The sequence below is a fragment of the Lactuca sativa genome, chromosome 2 (assembly GCF_002870075.4).
Source record: "Lactuca sativa cultivar Salinas chromosome 2, Lsat_Salinas_v11, whole genome shotgun sequence".
NCBI classification, from domain to species: domain Eukaryota; kingdom Viridiplantae; phylum Streptophyta; class Magnoliopsida; order Asterales; family Asteraceae; genus Lactuca; species Lactuca sativa.
Window position 1 is genome coordinate 61,585,705 of NC_056624.2, and position 26,593 is coordinate 61,612,297.

At 40.1% G+C, this 26,593-nt stretch overlaps 1 protein-coding gene across 1 annotated transcript; it reads right to left on the reverse strand.

Annotated features, from left to right (window-relative positions):
• Positions 1-1,377: 1,377 nt before the first annotated feature.
• LOC111897459 (interactor of constitutive active ROPs 3-like) lies at positions 1,378-5,644 on the reverse strand. Its single transcript, XM_023893422.3, has 4 exons — positions 5,393-5,644; positions 4,955-5,168; positions 4,642-4,857; positions 1,378-2,696 (listed from the first exon to the last, which is right to left on the reverse strand). The coding sequence occupies exons 1-4, from the start codon at positions 5,410-5,412 to the stop codon at positions 1,530-1,532; spliced, it is 1,617 nt and encodes a 538-aa protein (XP_023749190.2). The 5' UTR covers positions 5,413-5,644; the 3' UTR covers positions 1,378-1,529.
• Positions 5,645-26,593: the final 20,949 nt, after the last annotated feature.

Genomic DNA, 26,593 nt, shown 5'->3' on the forward strand with positions numbered 1-26,593 from the left:
ACAATGAACAAGTTGACACCTGAGTATTTTGGTATTCTCAAAGGCCTATTTATCGACTTTTGAATCACAACACTTGATATTCTAAAGGTTTATTTTTATAAACTATTATTTATATATTTTAGCATTTTACTTAGTAGGACATTAAATTAATAAAGGAATTAAGGAAAACGAAAAAAAAAAAGAGGACGATAAACAGTACAAGTGGTTTGGGTATGTATAAATCGAAGTAATAACCATTTAGGGGGTGTTTGGCAAAAAGGCTTATTGCTTATTAGTTTATTAGCTTATAAGTTAATAAGTAAGTGTAGGGTAACTTATGAAAAAATGACGTATTAGATATTCCCCATCGGAATAAGTTATTTTAATCCAAACACTTTTTTTAACTTATAGTGATGTGGAATCTAACTATTTTAAAAAAGCTTAGCCAAACACCCCCTTAATATGGTATGGTAATGCTCTTGAAAAATAGATGTCATTTAATATTCATTTCTCGAAGTAAACGCAAAATGGTTTTAACTTTAAAAAGATCAAATTATTCGCCGTCCGCCGCTTTGCTCGGGTAGACGGCTAGTGTATGTATATATATATATATATATATATATATATATATATATATATATATATATATATATATATATATATATATATATATATATATATATATATATATATATATATATATATATATATATATATAGCGGTTCCAGCAGGTACCCAGCAGGTAGCGGTTCCGTAAAAATGAAAACCGAAACCGGAACCATTTAAGGCGGTTCCGAGGCGGTTTCCGTTCTGAAAACGGATACCTAGTTCTGTTGTTCATCCCTAGCGTTTTGTATATTCCTTTGAGCCTTCAGTATGCACTCATCTTTGTGAAGGGACTTCCAACCTTAGTTTTCATGAAATTCAAGACTAGTTTGAGAGTCCGTTCTAGATCTCCCGTTTAAACCGAGGGAGCGTATTATTGTATATGTTTATATTATATTTTATTTATAGTTAGTTAGCCCAATACCCCAATTCTATTGTAATAAGTATTTATACTAGTCAGTCACCGCAAAGCCCAATTATAGAAAAATATTCACACATTATTACACTTCTCTTACTAATCGGGTATATGATCTCTATCCTCCTATGTAGTTAGCCAAGCAAATCTAGGACTACATTGGAAACAACTAAAACATTGAGAAGCAAAAGGGTCAAATACATTTATCATTTTTTACCTTCTTTGAATTTGACATGAGGGATTAAGCAATAGACTACAGTGCCATAAAACCTATCCACCAAGCTTTTTTTAAATTGGGCCGGACATATAATAACTTAAAGTTCATGCATCTTTTTATATTCAAATTTACTTATTTTGATAAATACACTACCCAAACATTCTCATCAACCAATTTTGACAAATGTAACTCGATATTCAAATTAGATCCTACAACAAGTATTAATCTATATAGATATGAGTTTTTCTCTACATAAACATATCAAACAAAACATTAACAATACATAAATTTGAAAAATATAGTTAAATAAACTCATTGTCGTTTGTTTTGAGGTTTCTTCCACAACACCCCAATCCTCTTAAGCACATTACCATTTTTCTTCTTCAATAACTCATCATCATCATCAACATCACAAGGAGAACCAATGTTCCCCCCAGGGGTATAACTGTCCATTGACCCTGTTCTCACTACCAACTTCCTATTCTCATTATTTCCGGCCGAAAGCATGGCGGCAGCCGCCTCTGCCGCCTTCCGCCACTGATCCGACTGCACCTTCATCTTCCTCAAATCCGCCTCCATTTCACCGTTCACCGCCTGTGCCGCCGCTAACTCCTCCACCACTCTCGCAACTTTCCGGTTACTTTTTTCAATCTCCTCCACGAGCTGATCAACCTTCACAATCGATTCACTTTCAGATAATTGGGATAATTCCGATGAGTCTTTACAATCCATTTTCTTGAATTTCTTGATTTCGAGTTTCATCATCTCGTTTTCGTCCGACTTATTTTTCAATTCCGTCTCCATAACATTCAATTTTGACTTCAGAAAGTCAAAATCGTGTTTTAGATTCGTGATTTCGTTTTCCAATTCGTATTCTCTCTTACCCGATTGAGAATTCTTCAATTTCGAATTTAGCTCCTCGTTTTCCTCACAAATACCCTGCAATTCAGTTTCTTTATCCATTAGATTCGCCTTTAAATCTTCAATATCGTCTTTCGACTTCTTCAACTCATCCTCCAATTCGGACAATTTCACCCTTGCGATCTCCATTCTCTTTCGCGATTCTTCTACACTGAATCTCGTCTCCTCAAATTTCTCCGATTCATGTTCCTTTGATTGGTCAAACTTGAGGGACTTTATCGTCATTTTGGCTGATTCGAGTTGAAGTAAAGTCTCTCTAGCTAGCTCTTGAGCCTGAGACTCTGAGATTTTGCAATTTTTAAGTTCGGTTTTCATGGTTTCGACAATGGAAAGAGTTTCCGCCATGGTTGATTTTAAGCTATGCAACTCTTGAATCGCTGATTCCGTTTCCTTGGTTTGTGTAGCTTCGGAATTCGCTTTTCCATCGATTTTGATTTGTAGCTGATTGATTTCATTCAATGCAGTTGCAAGTGAATCTAAATCAGCCGAATGTTGTTTCTTAGCTGCTTCAAGCTTTGATATCCATAGTTCATCAAGGTTTTGGAGATCTTGTGTTCCCTATTGCAAGAAAATAGCAACATCTTTTATTTAATAGTGTATTATAATTTAAAACATTGTAATCTCATTTTTTTTGTATTATAACATTTCACATGTTTTTGACAAAAGAAGTATGTTTTAAAATTTTATTTACCTAATAGGTATAGTTTCAAAATCCGTATACTAATAAAAGAGTAGCTCTTTTATCATGTGTCATCATATTAGACATTTTAATTAATGTGTTGTGACTTATCAATTTATTAGTTTTCCATTTTAAATTTATTAGACTTTCTCATTAATGTGATTCTATTTTAAATTTTAAATTTTAAATTATTGTTTTCATCAATTCACAAATAAAAAATATCTAATATATATTAAAAATTAATTTTATATATTTATTTGAATCAATGATTATAATTTCACATAACTAATAAAAATATCTCTTAAATTAATAATTTATTTAAAATAATTTATTAATAATTTTGAGTTTTTACTATAAAAGTTTGATTAATTTTATAACCGTGGTTCCCACGGGTTATAAACTAGTTTTATAATATTTTTTAAATTTTTTGTTATTGATGTTTATCGAATTTTGTTTACAAACATTTTTAAAAAGAAAAATTAATTGTTCATTAAAAACTTTACTTCTTAACTGGATAAATAGTGTTTAGAGGTCATTTTTGGTAATTTAAGTTTTGTTTTTGTGTTCATTTGGTCTCTCAACTCTTTTTAAGTTTTAAAAAGTTATCAAACTTTTGACTTTGTGCTCATTTAGACCGTGTTTGACGCGCCACAGCTAGCTTATGTTTCGAGCTTTTTTATGTTGTCGTGTTTCGTAAACCAAAAAGTAGCTGATAAGCTAGCTTTTTGAAAAGCTACTTAGACTAGCTTTTTTAAAATTTTCCAAATACACCCCTTAATTAATTATAAAAACACATATTCTTACATGTCTTTTTATGTAATTTTATATATTTCAGCTAGTTTTACCAAACGTTATTTTTTATCAGTTAGCTTTTCAGCTATCAGCTAGCTATTTATTTAACAGCTAGCTTTTCTGCTAGTCCGCCAAACATAGCCTTAGTCACTTAACTTTTGGTTTGGTCACATTTAGTCACCTAATTTTTAAAATTGTGTTTATTTAGTCACTAAACTTTTAATTTTTTTCAAAAGTCTAGTGATTAAATGAGCATAAATCTAAAAGTTAAGTGACCAAACCAAAAATTAAATGACTAAATGAGTACAAAATCAAAAGTTCGATAACTTTTTAAAACTTAAAAAAAGTTATGACCAAATGAAACAAAACCAAAAATTAAGTTATCAAAAATGACCTAAATCTAGGATAAATATCATTATTTTTTTCTTTCCAAATGAAGATAAACGCGTGTTAAATGTATCCAAAGTCCTAACAAATGTTTGTATTTTTGTTAATTATTATTATAATTTTGAAGCATAGTAATTGGGTTTTATTGTTTAAACTAATAAATTATATATTTTATTATCTTAGTAACGCTTAAATAATTAGAATTTCTCTACTTTATAATAATGGAATGATGAATGGATTAATTAATAAATTAATAAAATAGGACATTACATGTTATGAATATATATGTTATCACGTATACGAATGAAACGGATTATTATAACAAAAATGTTACTGGTATAATGTATTTGTTCATTTCTTATTAGAGCATTTTATTGTTCAAAAATTTATACGATTATAACAATAATAGAAAATAATTTTCAAAGTATAATGTATAAATAAAAAAAATATATATGCAACAGGACAATGATTTAATTAAAAAGAATTTTGTAAAATACAGTGTTATTAATATGAAAAATCGTAAAAAGTACAATGTTCTAATTAAAATAAAAGGAAAGTAAAATGTTTTATAATAAAATATAAATTAAAGTACATTTATTCTTATATTTGCATTTAATCATTTAATTATTTAGCAAAGCGCCTTACATGTGGTTCCTCTGAAGAACACCGAGCCAATAGCTTTTGAGACTCCTCTAACCTTGAAGACATGGTTAAAAGTTGCTTTCGTGATTCTTCTGCATCTTGTTTCGCTTGATCTTTCAATGATTCCGATGAAACTAATTGATCCTTAACAGTCTTCAAATCATCTTGAAGCTGAGAAATTTGCGTTTCAAACTCTGCAACTTTCACTGGACGTTTCTTCTGCAGATTAAAACGAACTATATTGAACTCACCTCCATGAATTTATCAATACCCGAATACATCATTACAGTTTTACACGATTCGTAGTTCAATTTACCTCAGAAATTGGGCTTATAGGCGATTTGCGAGTAACGATTACAGGACTTGTACTTTTTGGAGTTCTAATGGCTGATTGGTTGACAGAAGACGAGTTGGATTCCAATCCAGTGGTCTTCAGTTGGCGTGCGATTCGACTCGAGTTCCTTTGACTCGTGTCTGAAGAAATCGATCGAGGAGAGTTCTTCCGAGAACCTTCGGATGACGTTTTCGTACTGAAATTATCACCCAAGAACAGCATCAGATGAAATTATTCGGTAATCAAAGAGGAAAACAGCACGAAATCGTGATACAAAATGGGATTCATACAGTAAAAGTTTGAAATTCAAAAAACAACAAAGAAGTTTACTACATTGTAGACGATTAGAAGATGATGAAACACTGGAATCGTGATACATTGATAAAATCCATGAACGACATTGAAAGCGAGTTGAGTTACCTTGATTTTGGGGTCTGCATCTGGACATCCACGAGTAAACTGCTAGTGCTACCACCCTTTCTATCGAAGAGTGAGATGAAATTGGGATTTTATGCAGAAACTTGTTTCTAACTTAAAAGCTCTGTGACCCACAAAACTTATAAATTCAGAAAAATCACAAGTAGTGTGTGTATGTGTGAGGGAGAGAATCCAATGGTGAAGATGTAAAATGGATGGGGAAGGATTACTGTAATACTCTGCAATCTGCAGCAGGGTATGTGTGATTATAAATGATAATAAGTTGATAAATTAAAGGATAATATTATATTATTTTATATTACAATAAGTTTTATTTTTGTGGTTATATAGTATATCTCAAACCTTAAAATATTGACTAGGGTATATGTCACTAAATAGTGTAATTTTATTGTTAGAATCAAAAAGTAACTTGTTATCAATGAGCTATGAAATGGGTTGTGGATGCTTTGTGTTTGTGTCAATGTAAAAAAAATGATATCTTTGTGTTTGTATTTGTATTTGAAATTCGATATGAAATTGACAGATATAAGCATATGTCTTATGGGGTTTTCGAGTTTGTAGTATTTTGTATGTTTAATTAATAGTTAAATAAACTAAATATTTATTTTAGGTTATATTTTTCATGTTTGACTTGTCTTTTTTATCGTGTTATAATTAGATCGTTTTTATGTTAGTAATATAAAACACGAGGTAATGTTCATGTTATAAAAAAATTATAATTTTATATCATGTCAACTAAAACATAAAAAGTATGAAACAACGTTATGTTTTGACACTCCTAGCTTTCAATATGAGAAATACTACAACTCAAGATATAGACTCATTTTAACCAGAAGATTGTGAATTCATTTAAAACTGTTTGATATTTTCAGACAAACAAACATGAATTTATTCATAAGATATATTTTTTCTAATAAAACAAATAAATAAAACGAAACATGTGACATTGTGCATCATCTTCAAATGGTCCCCCTCTTATGTCGCATCGGAAAGAAGAGTTTTTGGTGGGTACGTAAATAAAATTCTTTTGGTGAAATTGATGTGAATTCTCATAACAAAAATTTAAATAAGAACATGTTAGATATGTGATGATGAAATACAAAGGACAGTGGTGGGGAACTTCTAATGATCACATTTATTAAAGACATTAAGACAATATATATTCTTGGAGGGAACCCTCAAGCCGCCGAACACTCCAAACCCATTCATGCTCCTGGACCCAAGGTGTTGTTCATGATAGAATCGCGTCCCAACTTTCCTTCTTTGATTCCGGCCAAAATCGGGGTCAAGATCCCGCATCAAACCCCATTTTCGGGTACTGTGCTAGTGGGGAAGGTGTCCCTATGTGCCGGTGCCGGTGTGCCACATCGAAAGCACTTCGGTCAACGTGTATTCCTCCTCTTATTGGACTCCATGCACTCTAATACTAGGTTTTGAGGGTTACTTAAAAACAAAATAATTCAAATTAAAATGTTAATAAGTAACATAAACTTCATATATTATGTTTAGGTCTAAAATGTAAAATATATTTACAATCTAGTGTCAGAGGCTGAATATCTTGTGGTCGTGTTAACTGAGAAAACGAAAACCATGGATTATTTTTGTCATTGGGTTCAAAAGGGGGTTGTCTAAACCAAGGGTGTTAGTTAAGTCGTTATTTGGTCGAGTTGTTGGAGAGCTTGACAATAAGGGGATCGTAGCGAGTTACACATAACTATTGGATCTATATGTTCAATAATTATTATTGAGTGATGTTGCTAATAATATATGATCCTACATGGTCACACATTCATCAAGTTGACACATTTTGTATATTAATTATTAATAAATAATATCAATTATTATATTAATAATTATTATTTTCAGAAAATAATAATTAAAAGAGAGTAGTGATGAGCTTCAGAACCGGACTAGTTTGGAACCGGAACCGATTTTCCTATATTATAAGAACTGGGAACCGGACCGCCGGTTCAAGCGCCGATTTCGGTTCCAGTCCCGGTTTTTTTTGTTATTTTTCAAATTAGAACCGGTTGAAATATTATAGATGATATGTTTTCTTCCGGAGTTTGTAAATGATTCAATATTTAACCAAATTATGTATAACATCCCAAAAATACAAGCCAAAAATTTTGTTTGAAAACATTACTAAAACCATAATATCCAAATATCATATAGGAAAACCATAAGTCATGTGTCTCAAAATGTCATAAAATATGTCTCATATCAAAACTGATGTCAAGATCATGCGAAAAATATCAGAGTCTAACTCCCAGGCTAAAACTGTGGTGTGTGTCATGCCATCATCCCGAGCCCTTCCCCTTGCTAGCTGAAATACCTGAAACCAAAACTGGAACTGTAAGCACGAAGCTTAGTGAGCTCCCTTAAACTACCACATACTATGCAATAAGATATAAAGCACATACTGGGCCTTGCCCACTGCATCGGACCGAAGTCCGGAACTGACTAGGGCCTTGCCCACTGCATCGGACCGAAGTCCAGAACTAACTAGGTCCTTGCACACTGCATCGGACCGAAGTCCGGAACTAACTTGGGCCTTACCCACTGCATCGGACCGAAGTCCGAAACTGACTAAACATAGAATAACATAATCATAACATATAACAATAACACATATACTCCATACTACATCGGACCGCAGTCCGAAACACATAACACATAGACATGCCTGAATCAAAAAGACATAAAGCATACTGAACTACTTCTCAGGACCACCCCGACATCGGACCGCAGTCCGGAACTACTGCTATCTAAACGGGCCGGCATTGTGGCCGTAGACCCGTACCTACTGGAAGGAAACTCACCTCGAAGAACTGACTGCTGAAAATCTGAGTGAAAGGTCCCTGACTGTTGTCCCAGCTGCTCTTCGACTATACTACTTCTCAGGACCACCCCGACATCGGACCGCAGTCCGGAACTACTGTTATCTAAACGGGTCGGCATTGTGGCCGTAGACCCGTTCCTACTGGAAGGAAACTTACCTCGAAGAACTGACTGCTGAAAATCTGAGTGAAAGGTCCCTGACTGTTGTCCCGACTGCTCTTCGACTATCATGACCAATAAAACACTTAATCAAAAATAAGGATCCTTCTATGGGTAAAACGACTATTTTACCCCTGCTATGGTGTGGGTCATAATCAAGGCCCAAACCCTTTAATTCTTTCCAAGTCGACCAATGGCCCACTAAAGGCCCACTAATGGCCCAATTTTCTAAATTAGGCCTAACTCCTCATATGGGCCCTAATTAAGCCCAAAAATGCCCTTGGCCCATAATCTGACTTCTGAAGGCCCAATCACTAGATAGGCTTCCCAAACCCACTATTGGCCCATTAATGGCCCAATTTGCTACATTGGGCCCAAATTCCTTTATTGGGCCTTACCCTAAGCCCAACACCTATACTTGGCCCATATTCACTGACTCCTGCTGGCCCACTAAGGCCCAAAGTCCAAAATACAGCCCACACTGAGGCCAAAATACTCAAGGTCTAAATTGACTACGTTACGCTGGGCGTACTCCAAAGTACGCTTAGCGTAAGTGCTTGATGGCAAGTACGTTGGGCGTACCTACACGTACGCTCAGCGTAATACCCTATTAAGTCCTTTCTCTGTTAAGTGCTTAATATTCTGAGTTAGAAGCTACAAACTTAGATCCAAGTCTTATTCCATGCCTTAAACCATAAAGTTGCTTACTTGATGGCTTGCATGACTCACATAATCTCAAACTCTACAAACAATAATCTATTTTCATGGAAATGGCTAGATCTCATGCATGGCTTCATGAAATCCTCAAAAATTGAAACTTTATTGCTAAGAAAGTGTTTTGAGCCTCAAGGATGGCAACCCCAAGCTCAAAAACGGATTCACATGATCAAGGTCCAACCTTTGGACCTAAAGAGGTCTAAAACTCCCATAACCCTAGATCTAGAATATGAGGAAGAAAGTTAGGTGCTTTATACCTTCTTTTTATGATAAAGGGTGAGTTTAGTCTAGATCCTTGAGCTTAAGCTTCTTCTCCAACCTTTCCTTTCCTTCTTCATAACTTTCTTTCACTAAATGCACTCACAAAAGCAATTTCACACAATAAAGAGGGTAAGAACGTATTAGGGTTTTCTTGTGGGTGAGGAAGCTGATAAGAAACCAGGGGAGGCTATAATGGGGTTTATATACCTCTTAAACCCTGAAATTAGGGTTTAGTGTATGTCCGCGTACGCTGGGCGTACCTTATGGTGCGCTGCGCGTACACTTCTCATGTCACGCACATCCAATGACACTACGCCCCGCGTACACCGGGTTACAACCCGCGTACGGCTTATGGACATGCTACATGTCGGCCCAAGATTCCTAAAGTCCAATCCAAATTGCCAAGTCCAACCATAGTCCAATATATTTTTAAGTTGCATTGTTGATTAATTAATACCTCGAGAGACGGATGTTACATTATGACTTTTTACATTCTAAATTGAAGTAGAAACACTAAATTAGATAAATAAAAAAGGATCAAGTAATTTGGACTTCATATAAGTGAGTTATATGCATTTTAAAAGCGGGACAAATTCCAAAAAAAAATGTTGAAACAGAAAATACGCAACATTGATATATTGTCTTCCAAGGTCAATAACCGGTTCAATATCTAACCAAAATATATGATTTTTATAGTCTAAAATGAAGTACAAACACCAAATTACATGCTAGAAAAAAAATTAAGTAATTCCGACGTCATATGAATGAGTTATACACATTTAAAAAAATTGGACAGATTCAAAAAAACAAAATAAAAATGTTGACATAGAGAAAACACAGCATCAATATTCTTTTTTTCAGGACATGTGTCTGATTCAATATCTAACCAAAACATATGTTTCTATAGTCAAAAAATGAATCACAAACTCCAAATTACATGTTGGAAAAAATCAAATAATTCCGACTACATATGAGTGAGTTATGCACATTTTTAAAAAATGGGAAAATTGTCAAACCGGGACCGGTTTTCATAAAAATGGAGAACCAGTAACCAGACCTTGTTACTATTGGATTAGTGTCTAAGCCCGTAACCATATTTGGTAAGTACTTGACCCGGTTGTGCATGGTCATTTTGGGTTGCCTTCACCAAAGCAACTTGACTAGAGAAATAAATAGAGAGAGAGAGGTTATTATGATTTATTAATATGTTATAAGAATAATATATTAAAGGAGAAATCATATTTGTTTAATTAATATTGGTCAATAATTAATTAGGAATTAATTTTGTGATCAAGTGTAATTAATTAAACTAGAGGGGCTGAATTATAATTATGTGATAGTTGCAAAATAGGGCAACGGTTATCCTTGTTATGGGTTGGACGAATTCAAGGGATAAAGTATCCTTGAAATCGTCCAAGGGATAAAGGATAAGAGCTTTTCAAGGCTTATCTTATGATTGCTTGGTGGGCAAGCAACTTGATAAGGATAAGGACTGAAACCCTAATCTCAACCCTATATAAAGACCCCTAGGCCTTAAGAAATCATCCACTTGCTTCTAAGAGATCCCAAGGCCGATTTCTACCTCTCCCCTTCTCTCTCTATAGCCTCTCCAATTGCTTGTGGTGTTTGTGAGCCATTAGAGGCACTACACTTGTGGTGCTTGCTTTCAAGACTTAGGGTTTGAAGATTTAAGTTGTTATTACAATATAACAACAAGAGGTATGCAATCTAACCTTATGTATGAATTTCGAAAATAGAAAGCTACATTAGGGTTTTATTCATGTGTTCATAATGTTGTGTATCTAATAGTGAAAACATAGATCCAAATTATGGTTGCATGCACACATAGGATTGTTTGTATAAAACCCATCAGTGGTATCAGAGCCTTTTGGTTAACTTGTTTTCAATTAGCATTATACAATTGCATGAACTTGACAAATTAGGGTTTATAGCCAATAAACCCTAGGAGGCATGAAATTTTGAGATTAGGGTTTCCTAACCCTAATTTGCGAAAATTGTGAAAAGTCTTTTTGAATCTTTTCCATTAATCCAAGATTTCGAAATCTAGAGTTTTGCAAACCCTAAGATTTCGAGATTAGCCTCCTTCCCCAAGATAAGATCCTAAATTTTAGGGATTTGGATAATCCCATATCTTATAATTATCATTTAATAGTTAAATATGGTAATTAAAGATTTTGAATTATCCCATCCCCTTGTTTTCGAAATTTAGATGGATTTAAGGGATTAGGATAAGTTAAATGTTTAAATGGTAATTATCCTTATGATTTAGATAATCCCTTATGATTTGATAATTTAAATTAATAGTTTAATTTAAGATAATTATTAAATCAAGAGTTTTAATATTTAAAATTTTAATTTAAATGGTATTAAATTTCGAAAATTTTAAATTGAAAATTAAAACCCTAGTATTTTGAAATGTTTAAAATACACCCTATACTATTATATTATTACAAGCTTAATGAATATATATGTATAATTAAAATGCTAGTCTTACCGTTAGTAGACCTCATTCACAAAGTTGGTCTATAAGGTGGGTATAAGGTTGCTGCCTATAAAATGGCGCTTAATGGGTGTACACTCACACCCACCACTTGCTTGACTGGTGGAGGGTCGTTAGCCGAACGGGCAGGATAGGACAATCCTCTCTTCATTAATAAGTATAATGAATCTATATAAAGTAACTAAACGTTTTTACAAAATTCCCAATCCTAGTTACTTTAGGAAAAAGTGAATTGATGCAATCCCATTAAATTACACTTTGCACCCTTGCTAAGAAGTTAGTGGAGCGTGTGTGGTTTACCGGCACACTAATTGGTTCTAAGCAAAGGTGGCAAAGGGTGATTCATTGTTTGTCATAGTTCGATGGAGCGTGTGTGGTTTACCGGCACATCGGATAGGTGATTGTAACAATGAAGGCACCATGTAGATTTGCATGGTTATTCACACCCACTTTGTGATCCTCGGCATCCCAGTCACAAACGAGAGGGGCATATCAAGATTTAAACATGTCATTGAAAAGTTCAATGAATCTCCATGAAAATCTAGGAATTCTCAATACATTTAAAACTTAAGCTTATGTTTTTCATGGTGAAGAATTAGTAAATCGTCATTCACTTACCTCCAAATTATTTGCGTGTTAGATTACGACATCCCTTTTCTAATATGTAATAATGTTGTTGGGTCCTAGCCCTAATTTTTCATTTTGGGTGTTTAATTAGGGATTCAATTCTAATCAAACTTTGTCCTTTCTATTTGTAGATGGCTAACGCAAACAATGCTGCTGCTAACTCATTCACGCTAATGAGTCTTTGTCAAAAGGTGACTTTTGATGGAACAAACTTTAGCGAATGGATAAGATACATTCGCACGATTGCGCGCTATGAGGATAAAGATGTTGGATTAGTGTCTAAGGCTATAACTATATTTGCTAAGTACTTGACCCGATTGTGCATGGTCCTTTTGGGTTGCCTTCACCATAACAACTTGACAAGATGATTTATATAGAGAGTAGAGATATTATTCTTGTTAATGTATTATAAGAATAATATGTTAAAGGAATAATAATATTATTTGATTAATATAAGTCATAAATTAATTGGTAATTAATTTGGTGACTTAAAGAGATTAATTGAATAAAGGGGCATAAACTGTCAAATGTGTGATAGTTGTATTTTGGGCTAAGAATCCTTATGGATATAGGGGTGGACGATTTTAGGGATAAGGATATCCTAGAAATCGTCCAAGGCCTTATCTAGAAGGATTATTGGATTGCTTTGAGGCTAAATTATCCAATTAGGGTTTAAGGTGAAACCCTAGGAGCTCACAGTATAAATAGGCCTTTGGGGTTGTGGAAATCGGCCACCTTGTTGTTGGAGGAAACCCTAGAGCTGATTTCCCTCTTCCTTCCCTCTCTCAAATCATCTTCTTGCTAGTAGGTGTTTGTAAGCCATTAGAGGAGTGACATTTGTGACTCTAAGCTGTAACATCCCAAAATTCAAGACCAAAAATTTCTTTTTAATAAAACATTACTTTAACCAAAGACATCATTCCAAAACATAATCTGAGTATAAGTTTTCAAGACACATGTTTATTATCAGAGTAAACATTCCCAGGCTGACTAATCTATGGTGTGTGCCATGCGATCACCCCGAGCTCCTCCCTCCGCTACCGGAAGTACCTGAAAACAAAACTGAAAACCGTAAGCACGAAGCTTAGTGAGTTCCCCACTTTACCACATACCATGCAAAACCACATACTGCACATACTGGGCCACGCCCGTTATCCTGGGCCTCGCCCCCTACCCCGGGCCTCGCCCGATACATCGACCCCGCCGCTCCAGGCCCCGCCTGGCTTCGAGGCCCGCTCGGATACAGATCTGTTTCACTTAGGCCTTGCCTGTCACAGGGCCTCGCCCACTAACATATAATATCACATAAACATATCACATAACATTACATAAACTAAACATATACTAACAACTCTTGCTCTAAGGCCTCGCCTATCTCTGGGCCCCGCCCGTGTCCTGATACTGATGAGTCATGGGACCTCGTCCATACTCCTGCTGATAGTGAGATACGGGCCTAGTCCACCCTCACTCCTTTCCTAACTTGGGCCTCGCCCCTGCTCTGCTGCTACTGAGATGTGGAACACCATCCACACTCTGCTATTGGTGAGATACGGGACCTCGCCCACACTCACCTCCCTACCAGGCACATACACGTATCACACAGACAACAAGTATAAACTATCACATAGACCGCTCCTTGGGCACCCGCCCTCTATCGTTGGACCTCGTCCAAATATCATACTAGCATACTGTGCCTAGGGCTAACCCCCGGGTCTTCTACTCATAACTACATGGGCTGGCATTGTGGCCGTAGACCCATTCATACAAAGGGAAACTCACCTGATACTGCTGAACTGCTGCTGCTAACCCCTTTGACCGCTACCTGACCACTGACTCCGAACTGCTGCTCTGCTAGCTCCCCGAGCTACCAATATTAACATAACGCTTAGTCTAACTGACCTTCAAAGGTCCACCAAGTCAACTCTGGTCAAAGTCAACATCCTGGTCAAAGTCAACCTTCCAGGTCAACCCTACTCGTCGAGTCACCCTACTGACTCGCCGAGTTCATAAGTCCAGAGTCCTTCCACTCGCGACTCTACTCGCCGATTCAGCCCCTGACTCGCCGAGTCTACTGATTCCCGATTCCTGTCCTGTCCAACTCACTGAGTCCTGGCTCGACTCACTGACTCGAGACTTAACTCGAAGGGTTTGGGACCATGCGACCTGACTCGTCGAGTCTAAGAACAGACTCGCCAAGCACACGGCAATCTTCATCCAACTCGCCGAGTTCATGCCTATCTTCATCCGACTCGACGAGCTGTTCATCCCACTCGTCGAGTTCCTCCTCATCTTCAAGCTACTCGCCGAGTCCACTCGAAGGACTCGCCGAGTCCAATAAGATCCACTTACATGCAGAGGACTTCCGAGTCATGCATGAACTCCAAACTGTAGATCTACACTTCCCAAGCCTATTCCCCACTTAAAGTTGAAAACTTTACGTGTAGAGAGGGAGATCTAGGCAAAATGCACTAATAACTAGGGTTTAAGACCAAGAGGCTCCAAAATCCACCCAATGGCTGATACTTTACGGGATTCTAAACCAAAACAAGCATGGATTTGAGGTAGCAACCTCAGATCTGGACCTCAAGCTCGAGATTTATCTTAAACATGGCCTAAAAGCCCCAAAACTCATAACCAAGGACAATCTGGAGGAGAGAAACGACTTAATACCTTCAAATGCTCTGAGATGATCCCCAAACTTCGAATCCAAGGCCACTCTTTGATGCTTCAAAGATTCCCCCTTCTTCTTCTTCCTTAAAACCACTCAAAAATGGCTAAAAGCTTGAATGAACACAATGGAGGCTTAGGGTGCGGCGTTCTGGGTGTGAGAGACAGTAAAGGAGCCCTAGGAAGAAGATTGAGACGTTTAAATAGGCTCCAAGCCCCGGATTTAGGGTTTTCCTCGCACAGACCAGACTCGCCGAGTCCACTTGGCCGACTCGCCGAGTTGGTCACTTACTCCTCGACCAGGATCCCGCTCCGACTCGCCGAGTCCCTCCTTGGACTCGCCGAGTCGACCCCTAAACTTAGGGTTTTCTTCCCTTTCTTGGTCTTCAAAACTTTGGGTGTTACAACTCTCCCCCACTTAAATTAAACTTCGTCCTCGAAGTTTGCCATAGCCCACCGCCTGCGATCTGCCTCCAATACCCAACACCAGCCGCCTACCTGCGCGGGTCTTCCACCTAGTCATTCTGACTAACATCAACCTCGCGGGTAAAACTCGGGTCAAACCTGACCCTGGAAAACTTAGAAACAGAACTTACTCAACCGATAATCCTTCTGGTACTCACCGAGTACTGCACTGAACCCGCAAAGGTTCTCCACTACTTTCCTTGCGCAATTTCCTTGCCTTCCCAAGGCAAAGCCTCATAACCGACTTTTCCTCTGACACTGTGAAGGTCCTATCCTTCACTAACTCCATCACCCCCCCGCTATTCCCAGAATGGGTCATCACCGTCAGTATTCACTGACACTCCTTTCTGCCAACACTTGGTGTCGAGCACCCCTCGACTCAACTAACTGAATTCCACCATACGCTGCATACTGGCACTGCCACCGACTGGCAATTCTGCTATTCCTCATCTGACTCCCTGATAAACTGGGACCGCCCTGGTCCCTACCAACCTATCAATGACTGGATTACCGGCTCCCACCGGTAGCTAGTCCCAACACCATCACTGGTCGCTCTCAGCGACTTCCAAAGAACCTCAACCACCTATAACTGCTCAATCAATCCTGCCATCCAGGCACTACAAACCTGGGATCCCCGATCCCCTAACTTGACACTGAGGTCCCTACCAGGTCCCACCTGCGCTGCTAAAACTCACGGGCCTCGCCCACGGGTCCCACCCGCCTCTATCCTTCTAGTCTCACTAGTCTAGTCACTCTCGCTCGGGCCTAGCCCACGGGTCTCACCCAACCATACTACTGAGCAACCCTGCTCCCAGGTCTCATCTACACTGCTAATCTCATACGGGCCTCACCCACGGGTCTCACCCAACTATATCCTGGAGCAGCCTCTCCCAAGGTCTCACCTCTCTAGAGCTATACAGGCAACTCCCTATCATTCTCATCCACTACTCAATCTTGATCCCTACCTGATCACTAGGAGATAAGGGCCTCGCCCCAACTCCACTAACGGAACTACTAAGGAATGCTACGGCTTACCCATAGGCTTACATCACCATCCATTGCTGACCTCTAGTGAATGCTACAGCTGCCCTGTAGTCTTACAACACTTCCACTACTGACTGCTAATACGAAGGCACCCACGTGCCATCAGCTTCTCAAGATCCTTATTCCGACTCCCGCGAGTCCTTCGGGCGATCCACGACCTGAGTTCTCAACCATAACTAACCATTACCATCACACGTACTAGCTGATGTGGAGTTTCTCAAACTCCCAACCCTGAAATCCTCACTCCATCAAACGCTGAACTACTTCTCTTCCCTCTCGGAGGTCAGGTACTCATTCTGGGTCTGCGTGCTCCTCTCTGGGCACACCCGGAGGATTCTCCCCCACTTTGATCCTGCTTACCCCTTGCTGCTCAATACTCAAAGAGATCCCGATCTTTGCTACCATTCCATAACCCATCTACTGAGGAACCCAAGCCCGCCATAGCTAGGGATTTAGCCAATCCATCACAATCACTGCACCACTCCGAACTAGCGAAACGTACCAAATCCCTCCCAAGCATGCTGCAGTTCTGCATCCTTCGAAACTTTCTTCAATAAAGCACAACCCATAACTACCATACAAATATCCAAGGTATGCAAATGGCATATAACATAATCACAAGCGAGCCACACCCTAATACAATACTCATACCAAAATTGATGCAGAACCATAACAATATATTCATGCACAAATAAAGAACTGAAAATGGAAATTGCATACCTGCGATGTCCAGCGATGCTCGCGTCTCCAAGGTCGTCATCTGAAAAGCCCTGCTCCCTGCTGCAGGTGCCTCTACCCAACCCTGACGGCCATCCGTGATCCTTAAGGTTGCAGGGGCGGGTGCCACCACCCGTCCTGCTGAAAACAAACTGGGGCACTGGGCCTTCTTGTGGCCCCGCTGGTTGCAGTGAAAAAAATAACAAATCTGATCCTTGCACGGCGGTAACAGTACAATCCCTGCTGAAATGACCAGTCCGACCGCACTTGAAACAGCCAGACTCACCACCACTACCACTCCTGCACGCGCCCCCGTGCGTCCTGCCATACTTCCCGCATTGACTGCGGTCCTGATAGTCCCTCGATCTCGAATCCGATCCCTTGGGCCTTTTGCCCGAACCTGTAGCTACCTGAACCTCGTCCGGCTTCCTCTTCCGGATCTGCTCCAAATCAATTTCCCTCTCCCTAGCCCGAGAAATCATATCTTCCAGCGTCTTACAGCCGGACCTGCTCACGAACTCCCTGATGTCGGCTCTCAACATCTCATGGTATCGGGCCTTCTTCATCTCCTCATCCGCGACATACTGCGGTACAAGAAGAGCCCTCTCCCTGAACTTGGCGGTGATCTCCGCCACAGTCTCAGTAGTCTACGTCAAATCCTGAAACTCTCGTGCCAGCTGCTGCACCTCAATAATCGGCGAAAACTCCGCCCTGAACCTGGCCGAGAAATCGCTCCAAGTCATCGCGTCCAACGCGGCATCATCCCCCAAAGCATGACCAATCTCCTCCCACCAATCCCTCGCTCTGTTCTTCAGAAGAGAGGAAGCAAGTCTAACCTTGTCCCCCTCGGGACACCTGCTCGTACGAAAAGCATTGGCAACATCAGCCAACCATCTGCTGCTAGCAATGGGGTCCCTAGCCCCATGATAATCTGGTGCCCCGCAGGCTCTGAACTCTCGAAATGTGAAGGTACGCGCTCCCATCAATGCCATCATCTCAGTACGGAAGGCTCCCAGCCTCTCATCCAAAATCTCCAGTATACCCTCCTTGACCGTGCCAAAGATCACAGGAGTCTGAGCTAAAATACTGTGCGTAACCTTAGCTGATATCAACTCTCTCATCTGCTCCTCGAGCTGCTTGGCCCCTGAACCCGAGCCTGATCCCTCTCCGGCGCCTGATCCGCCCGCTGGTCTCTCTCTCAACGTCACCATGCTGGAAATATACCACAACCACTATCAGAATACTCATCACTGATGCGAGACCAAACATGCCCTACCAGGTCCCCGGTCTTGTCTCGGCCTTTCCTGAATCGAGTACGGATCCTCTGCTTTCAGTAGTACGGGCCCATACTACCTTCCACATCTATCCATACTTTCCTCAGGAATTGCTTTGACTCCACCAGGTCCCTTATCCACTAATACTGCTCCCAACACTATCTCATCCTAGGCTTACCCTAGGGAAACCTCTGACTCAACTCAAACCAGTCCTCAGCTGCTGAAGGTCTCCTTGTGATGCCAATTAGCCATCACCTGGATACCATCACATGCGACGAGGCTCAGATAATCCTTCAAGTGAAAGACTCGTCCCTACAACGGTTGGACTCAAACAAGAGCTGACCAAATCCAGCACTATGAGATTATTCAACCCTGATCGCATGTGACGTGTTGTATCCACCTAACGGCTAACTCCCATCACTCAGAATCCCACAATACACAAAGCAAGCAGCATTCGAACAAAGGAAAAATCTAACCATAACATACTCAAGCAATCATATCCACATAGCAAGAATCTGAACTAGCATGCAACACAAACTCACAACTCAGGCATAACCTAAACAGGCTATCCTACTACTGTCTACTCAGCACTACTATACAACTCAAAAGCACAAATAACAGGCACATAAGGCATCATCTCTAGATCCTTAGTCCTATTCTAGCATGCTGTTCCATCAACTGATAATCATAACATAAACTTGTATGGGTATTTTGGGGTACTTACTTGAGGTCGGTTGATTGCATGCACCACACCTCTTTTCTCTTTTCAAAGTTCTTTTCTTTCTGAATTCTTTTTGCTTTTCTAAAACTGTTTTTCGTTCTCAAAATTCTTTTTACAAAACCGTCTTTTCACTTTTGAAAACTTTTTATCCGACCCCTCAGTTTGAGTTCAGGCACACCCGAGAGTATGCCCGAATCCCTCAAACCAAGGCTCTGATACCAACTTGTAACATCCCAAAATTCAAGACCAAAAATTTCTTTTTAATAAAACATTACTTTAACCAAAGACATCATTCCAAAACATAATCTGAGTATAAGTTTTCAAGACACATGTTTATTATCAGAGTAAACATTCCCAGGCTGACTAATCTATGGTGTGTGCCATGCGATCACCCCGAGCTCCTCCCTCCGCTACCGGAAGTACCTGAAAACAAAACTGAAAACCGGAAGCACGAAGCTTAGTGAGTTCCCCACCTTACCACATACCATGCAAAACCACATACTGCACATACTGGGCCACGCCCATTATCCTGGGCCTCGCCACCTACCCCGGGCCTTGCCCGATACATCGGCCCCGCCGCTCCAGGTCCCGCCTGGCTTCGAGCCCCGCTCAGATACATATATGTTTCACTTAGGCCTTACCTGTCACAGGGCCTCGCCCACTAACATATAATAGCACATAAACATATCACATAACATTACATAACCTAAACATATACTAACAACTCTTGCTCTAAGGCCTTGCCTATCTCTGGGCCCCGCCCGTGTCCTGCTACTGATGAGTCATGGGACCTCGTCCATACTCCTGCTGATAGTGAGATACGGGCCCAACCCACCCTCACTCCTTTCCTAACTTGGGCCTCGCCCCTGCTCTGCTGCTACTGAGATATGGAACACCATCCACACTCTGCTATTGGTGAGATACGGGACCTCGCCCACACTCACCTCCCTACCAGGCACATACAAGTATCACACAGACAACAAGTATAAACTATCACATAGACCGCTCCTTGGGCACTCGCCCTCTATCGTTGGACCTCGTCCGAATATCATACTAGCATACTGTGCCTAGGGCTAACCCCCAGGTCTTCTACTCATAACTACATGGGCCGGCATTGTGGCCGTAGACCCATTCATACAAAGGGAAACTCACCTGATACTGCTGAACTGCTGCTGCTAACCCCTTTGACCGCTACCTGACCACTGACTCCGAGCTGCTGCTCTGCTAGCTCCCCGAGCTACCAATATCAACATAACACTTAGTCTAACTGACCTTCAAAGGTCAACCAAGTCAACTCTGGTCAAAGTCAACGTCCTGGTCAAAGTCAACCTTCCAGGTCAACCCTACTCGTCGAGTCACCATACTGACTCGCCGAGTTCATATGTCCAGAGTCCTTCCACTCGCGACTCTACTCGCCGAGTCAGCCCCTGACTCGCCGAGTCTACTGATTCCCGATTCCTGTCCTGTCCAACTCACTGAGTCCTGGCTCGACTCGCTGACTCGAGACTTAACTCGAAGGGTTTAGGACCACGTGACCTGACTCGCCGAGTCTAAGAACAGACTCACCGAGCACACGACAATCTTCATCCAACTCGCCGAGTTGTTCTTCCAACTCGCCGAGTTCATGCCTATCTTCATCCGACTCGACGAGCTGCTCATCCCACTCGTCGAGTTCCTCCTCATCTTCAAGCTACTCGCCGAGTCCACTCGAAGGACTCGCCGAGTCCAATAAGATCCACTTACATGCAGAGGACTTCCGAGTCATGCATGAACTCCAAACTATAGATCTACCCTTCCCAAGCCTATTCCCCACGTAAAGTTGCAAACTTTACGTGTAGAGAAGGAGATCTAGGCAAAATGCACTAATAACTAGGGTTTAAGACCAAGAGTCTCCAAAATCCACCCGATGGCTGATACTTTACGGGATTCTAAACCAAAACAAGCATGGATCTGAGGTAGCAACCTCAGATCTGGACCTCAAGCTCGAGATTGATCTTTAACATGGCCTAAAAGCCCCAAAACTCATAACCAAGGACAATCTGGAGGAGAGAAACGACTTAATACCTTCAAATGCTCTGAGATGATCCCTAAACTTCGAATCCAAGGCCACTCCTTGATGCTTCAAAGATTCCCCCTTCTTCTTCTTCCTTAAAACCACTCAAAAATGGCTAAAAGCTTGAATGAACACAATGATGGCTTAGGGTGCGGCGTTCTGGGTGTGAGAGACAGTAAAGGAGCCCTAGGAAGAAGATTGAGACGTTTAAATAGGCTCCAAGCCCCGGATTTAGGGTTTTCCTCGCACAGACCAGACTCGCCGAGTCCACTTGGCCGACTCGCCGAGTTGGTCACTTACTCCTCGACCCGGATCCCGCTCCGACTCGCCGAGTCCCTCCTTGGACTCGCCGAGTCGACCGCTAAACTTAGGGTTTTCTTCCCTTTCTTGGTCTTCAAAACTTTGGGTGTTACATAAGCTCCAAGAAGAAGAAGTTTTAAAACAAGTAACTCAATGTATTCTTCGAGATCTGTTCTTACATGTTTTTATTGTTTGTTTACATTAGATCTAGCCATGAAAGTCTTGGATATATTGCATATTCAATTATAGAAACCTAGATCCAAGCTTTAGGGTTTGTATGTGCACATAGGAAAGTTCTTATGGCTCAAACCCATCAGTGGTATCAGAGCCTTGATTGGTTTCAATTAAATGTGACGCTTAACTGTTTTGCTTGCTGAAAATCGTCTTTCTTGCCCTCTGCCTGACCCGAATCGGCGAGTTGGCCCTACTCGGCGAGTCCAGAACTGACTCGGTGAGTCCGAGCGTCAGGCAGATGATATTTCAGGATTTTGTTGTTGTTTTGTCTTGGATTTGATACCTAAATCGTTTTATTATGTAAAAATCCGAATTTTCACTTAATATAATGATTATCCTTGACATAAAAATAGATAATTTCAAATCTTTTGAATATTGATTATTTATATGATAAATATGGACTATTTAAGATTATTTGGTAATTATCTAATGACTAAAATTGGATTAGGTCAAATATAGATAATTATGAAATTAATTGTTTAATTTGAATTATTTGTTGTTTGATCCTTTTAGTTTTGAAAAGTTCAAAATTTATCCCGAAGTTTTGAAATTTAAATTTTGTGATTAATAGTTTAATTTAGAAGAATTTAAATTTCTACTCCTAGAGTTTTACAAGTTTAAAATTCAACCCTATACTATTATATTATTAAAAGCTTAATAAATATATAAGTATAATTAAAATGCTAGTCTTACCGTTAGTAGGCCTCATTCACGAAGCCGATCTATAAGGTGGGTATAAGGTTGCGGCCTATAAAATGGTGCTTAATGGGTGTTCATTCACACCCACAGCTTGCTTGACTGATGGAGGGTCGTTAGCCGAACGGGTAGGATAGGGCAACTCTCACTCCTCATTAAAAGTATAATGTTAAAGTATAAAGTAACTACATGTTTTTCAAAAATTCCCAATCCTAGTTACTTTAGGCAAAAGTGAATTGATGCAATCCCATGAAATTACACTTTGCACCCTTGCTAAGAAGTTAGTGGAGCGTATGTGGTTTACCGGCACACTAATTGGTTCTAAGCAAAGGTGGAAAAGGGTGATTCATTGTTTATCATAGTTCGATGGAGCGTGTGTGGTTTACTGGCACATCGAATAGGTGATTGTAACAATGAAGGCACCGTGTAGATTTGCATGGTTATTCACACCCACTTTGTGATCCTCGGCATCCCAGTCACAAACGAGAGGGGCATATCGAGATTTAAACATGCCATTGAAAAGTTCAATGAATCTCCAAGAAAATCTAGGAATTCTCAATACATTTAAAACTTAAGCTTATGTTTTTCATGGTGAAGAATTAGTGAATCGTCATTCACTTACCTCCAAATTATTTGCATGTTAGATTACGGCATCCCTTTTCTAATATGTAAATAATGCTGTTGGGTCCTAGCCCTAATTTTTCATTTTGGGTGTTTAATTAGGGATTCAATTCTAATCAAACTTTGTCCTTTCTATTTGTAGATGTCTAACGCAAACAACGTTGCTGCTAACTCATTCACGCTAATGAGACTTTGTCAAAAGGTGACTTTTAATGGAACGAACTTTAGCGAATGGATAAGATACATTCGCACGATTGCGCGCTACGAGGACAAAGAGTATGTCCTCGACGAAAAGCTCGAGAAGGTCAACCCAGTAATCGCTACTCCCGAAGAGATGGTTGTCTTTGAGACACACGAACGTGATGCAACGAAAGTCCATTGCATCATGATAGCCACTATGAACCAAGAATTCCAAAAGTCCTATGAGGACATGTATCCCTATGAAATGCATCAAGACTTAATGGAGAGGTACCACCAAAGCGTGAGGAAAGAGGGCTATGAGATCATCACCAACATGATCACCGCAAAGATGGGAAGTGGAGAATCGTTAACCGTGCACTTGCAAAAGATGCAAAGATATGTTGATCGTCTTTGCAAGTTAAATGTTAACTTTGGGGAGGATTTGGCTATCGACATTGTTCTTCACTCCTTGCCTTCATGCTACAGCCAATTTAGGATGACCTACCACATGAACAAGGAAGAGGTCAACCTAAGCAAACTCCAAGGACTCCTAAGAGCTGCTGAGAGCAACCTTAAGGAGAAGTCTGTTGCACCAACTCCCGCACCAACCGCTGCTCCTGTTTTGAAAATAGGGCAGGGAAGGGGCAAGAAGAGGAAGGCTCCGTCAAAGAGCCACCGCAAGGGAAAGTCCCAAGATGGTTCCTCTTCTAGTGGGACCAAGGTTGATCATGCTAAGCCCAACCCTAACCCGAAGGAGGCAGAGTGCCATCATTGCCACAAAATAGGGCATTGGAAGAGAAGCTGCCCGGAATATCTGCAAGCCATCAAGGATGGAAAGATGAAGCCGTCTTACGCAGGTATATACACAATTAAATCTAATGATTCATGTCATGCTATTTCATGGGTTCTTGATACAGGATGTGGTTACCACATTTGTTCTGATTTGCAGGGACTAAGAAGAAATAGGGATGTGGAGCATGGAAGAATAAATCTAATCATCGGAAACAGAAGATCGTCGCCTGTCACCAAGATTGGAGTGTATTCTTTAGTGCTTAGTAATGGATTAGGTTTAGATTTAAATAATTGTTGCTACTCTCCAGATATGGCAAGAAACATCATTTCATTTCATGGTTTATTTAGAAAAGGATTTAGATATTCGTTTAATAATATGAATGGTTCTATTTAGGCTTATCTAAATGGTATTTTATACTTTGAAGCAATGCCTTGTAATGGAATTTATGAAACTGTTATGGTTGTAGATAACCTAGGAAATGATGTGTTTTGTATGGATTCTTCCAATAGTATGGATAAAGCATCTTTGTGGCATTGTCGTCTTGGACATGTCAACAAGAAACACATAGCCCGACTCCAAAAGGATGGAGTGTTGGAGTCATTCGACCTTAGGGAAGATGACACGTGCAAATCTTGTTTGCTTGGAAAGATGACCAAGTCACCCTTCACTGGAACTTGTGAGAGGGGTGAGGGTTTATTGGATCTCATACATACCGATGTATGTGGGCCCTTTAGATCCACCACAAAGGATGGAAACCGCTCCTATGTGACTTTCACCGATGATTATAGTAGATGTGGGTATATTTACTTAATCAAGCACAAGTCAGAAACGTTTGAAAAGTTCAAAGAGTTCAAGCATGAAGTGGAGAATCAATTGGGCAGGAAAATCAAGATGCTTCGATCCGATCGAGGAGGAGAGTACCAAAGTCTTGAATTCCACGACTATCTCAAGGAATGTAGAATAGTTTCGCAATTGACGCCACCTAGGACACCGCAGTTAAATGGTGTGGCAGAAAGGCGTAATCAAACCTTGTTAGACATGGTCCGTTCTATGATGAGTCGTGCTTCACTACCTATCTCATTCTAGGGGTATGCCTTAGAGACTGCCGCCCATATCCTTAACCGAGTCCCTACAAAGAAGGTTGCCAAAAAACCTCACGAGATGTGGACAGGGAAAGCTCTCTCGTTGGCACATATAAAGGTTTGGGGCTGTGAGGTTTTCGTAAGACGAGAGTCTCACGACAAGCTCGAAACTCGTAGTGAGCGATGTATTTTCATCGGCTACCCGCAGAGATCCTTTGGATATCTCTTCTATAGACCGAGTGACAATGTTGTCTTCGTTGTGAGGAGAGGGGTTTTCCGAGAGAGAGAACTCATAAGCCAATGAGACAGTGGGAGGCGAATCAATCTTGAAGAGATTCAAGAATCGAGTGATAAAGGAACCTCTACCACTGGCGCTCAACCCGAGGAGGAAACTCCAGTTGAACCAATTGACGAGTCCTTACCTCTTAGACGTTCCGAAATAGTTAGAGTTCAACCCCAGTTTTATGATTTTCATATTACTACCGAAGGGGACAAGTATATTAGTGATGGTACACTAATAAATCTAGATGAACCTAATAGCTATAAGGAAGCCATGGCAGGCCCAGAGTCAGAGAAATGGAGAGAGACGATGGACAGCGAGATTCAGTTAATGTATGGCAACCAAGTTTGGAATTTGGTTGACAATGTGCCCAGACGTAAGATGGTCGGGTGCAAATGGATCTTCAAGAAGAAGACCGACATGGATGGGAATGTGCACACGTATAAGGCACGACTGGTGGCGAAGGGCTTTACTCAAACTCCCAGAGTTGACTATGATGAGACCTTCTCACCAGTTGTGAAAATAAAGTCTATCAGGGTGATGCTGGCCATTGCTGCATTTCATGATTATGAGATATGGCAAATGGATGTCAAGACCGCTTTCCTTCATGGAAAGTTGGCTGAGGATGTTTACATAGCTCACCCGGAGGGTTTTGTCGATCCGAAGCATCCCAATAGAGTGTGCAAGCTTAAGAAGTCCATTTATGGACTTAAGCAAGCATCTCGCAGATGGAATCTTTGCTTTGATGAGAAAGTCAAAGAGTTTGGATTTGTACGAAGCGAAGATGAATCATGTGTATATGTCAAGGCCAGTGGGAGTATAGTTAGCTTCCTCGTTTTGTATGTCGATGACATACTGCTCATAGGAAATGACATCCCGACTCTGCAGGAGGTTAAGTCCTGGCTCGGGAAGTGCTTCGCTATGAAGGAC

Bases quoted from the DNA above. Each gene is read 5' to 3' on its own strand.
- LOC111897459 (XM_023893422.3), bottom strand. From the start codon at position 5,412: ATGCAGACCCCAAAATCAAG. The intron at 5,169-5,392 runs GTAACTCAACTC...TGATAATTTCAG, and splicing joins ATGCAGACCCCAAAATCAAG to TACGAAAACGTCATCCGAAG. The intron at 4,858-4,954 runs GTAAATTGAACT...TTTAATCTGCAG, and splicing joins CTATAAGCCCAATTTCTGAG to AAGAAACGTCCAGTGAAAGT.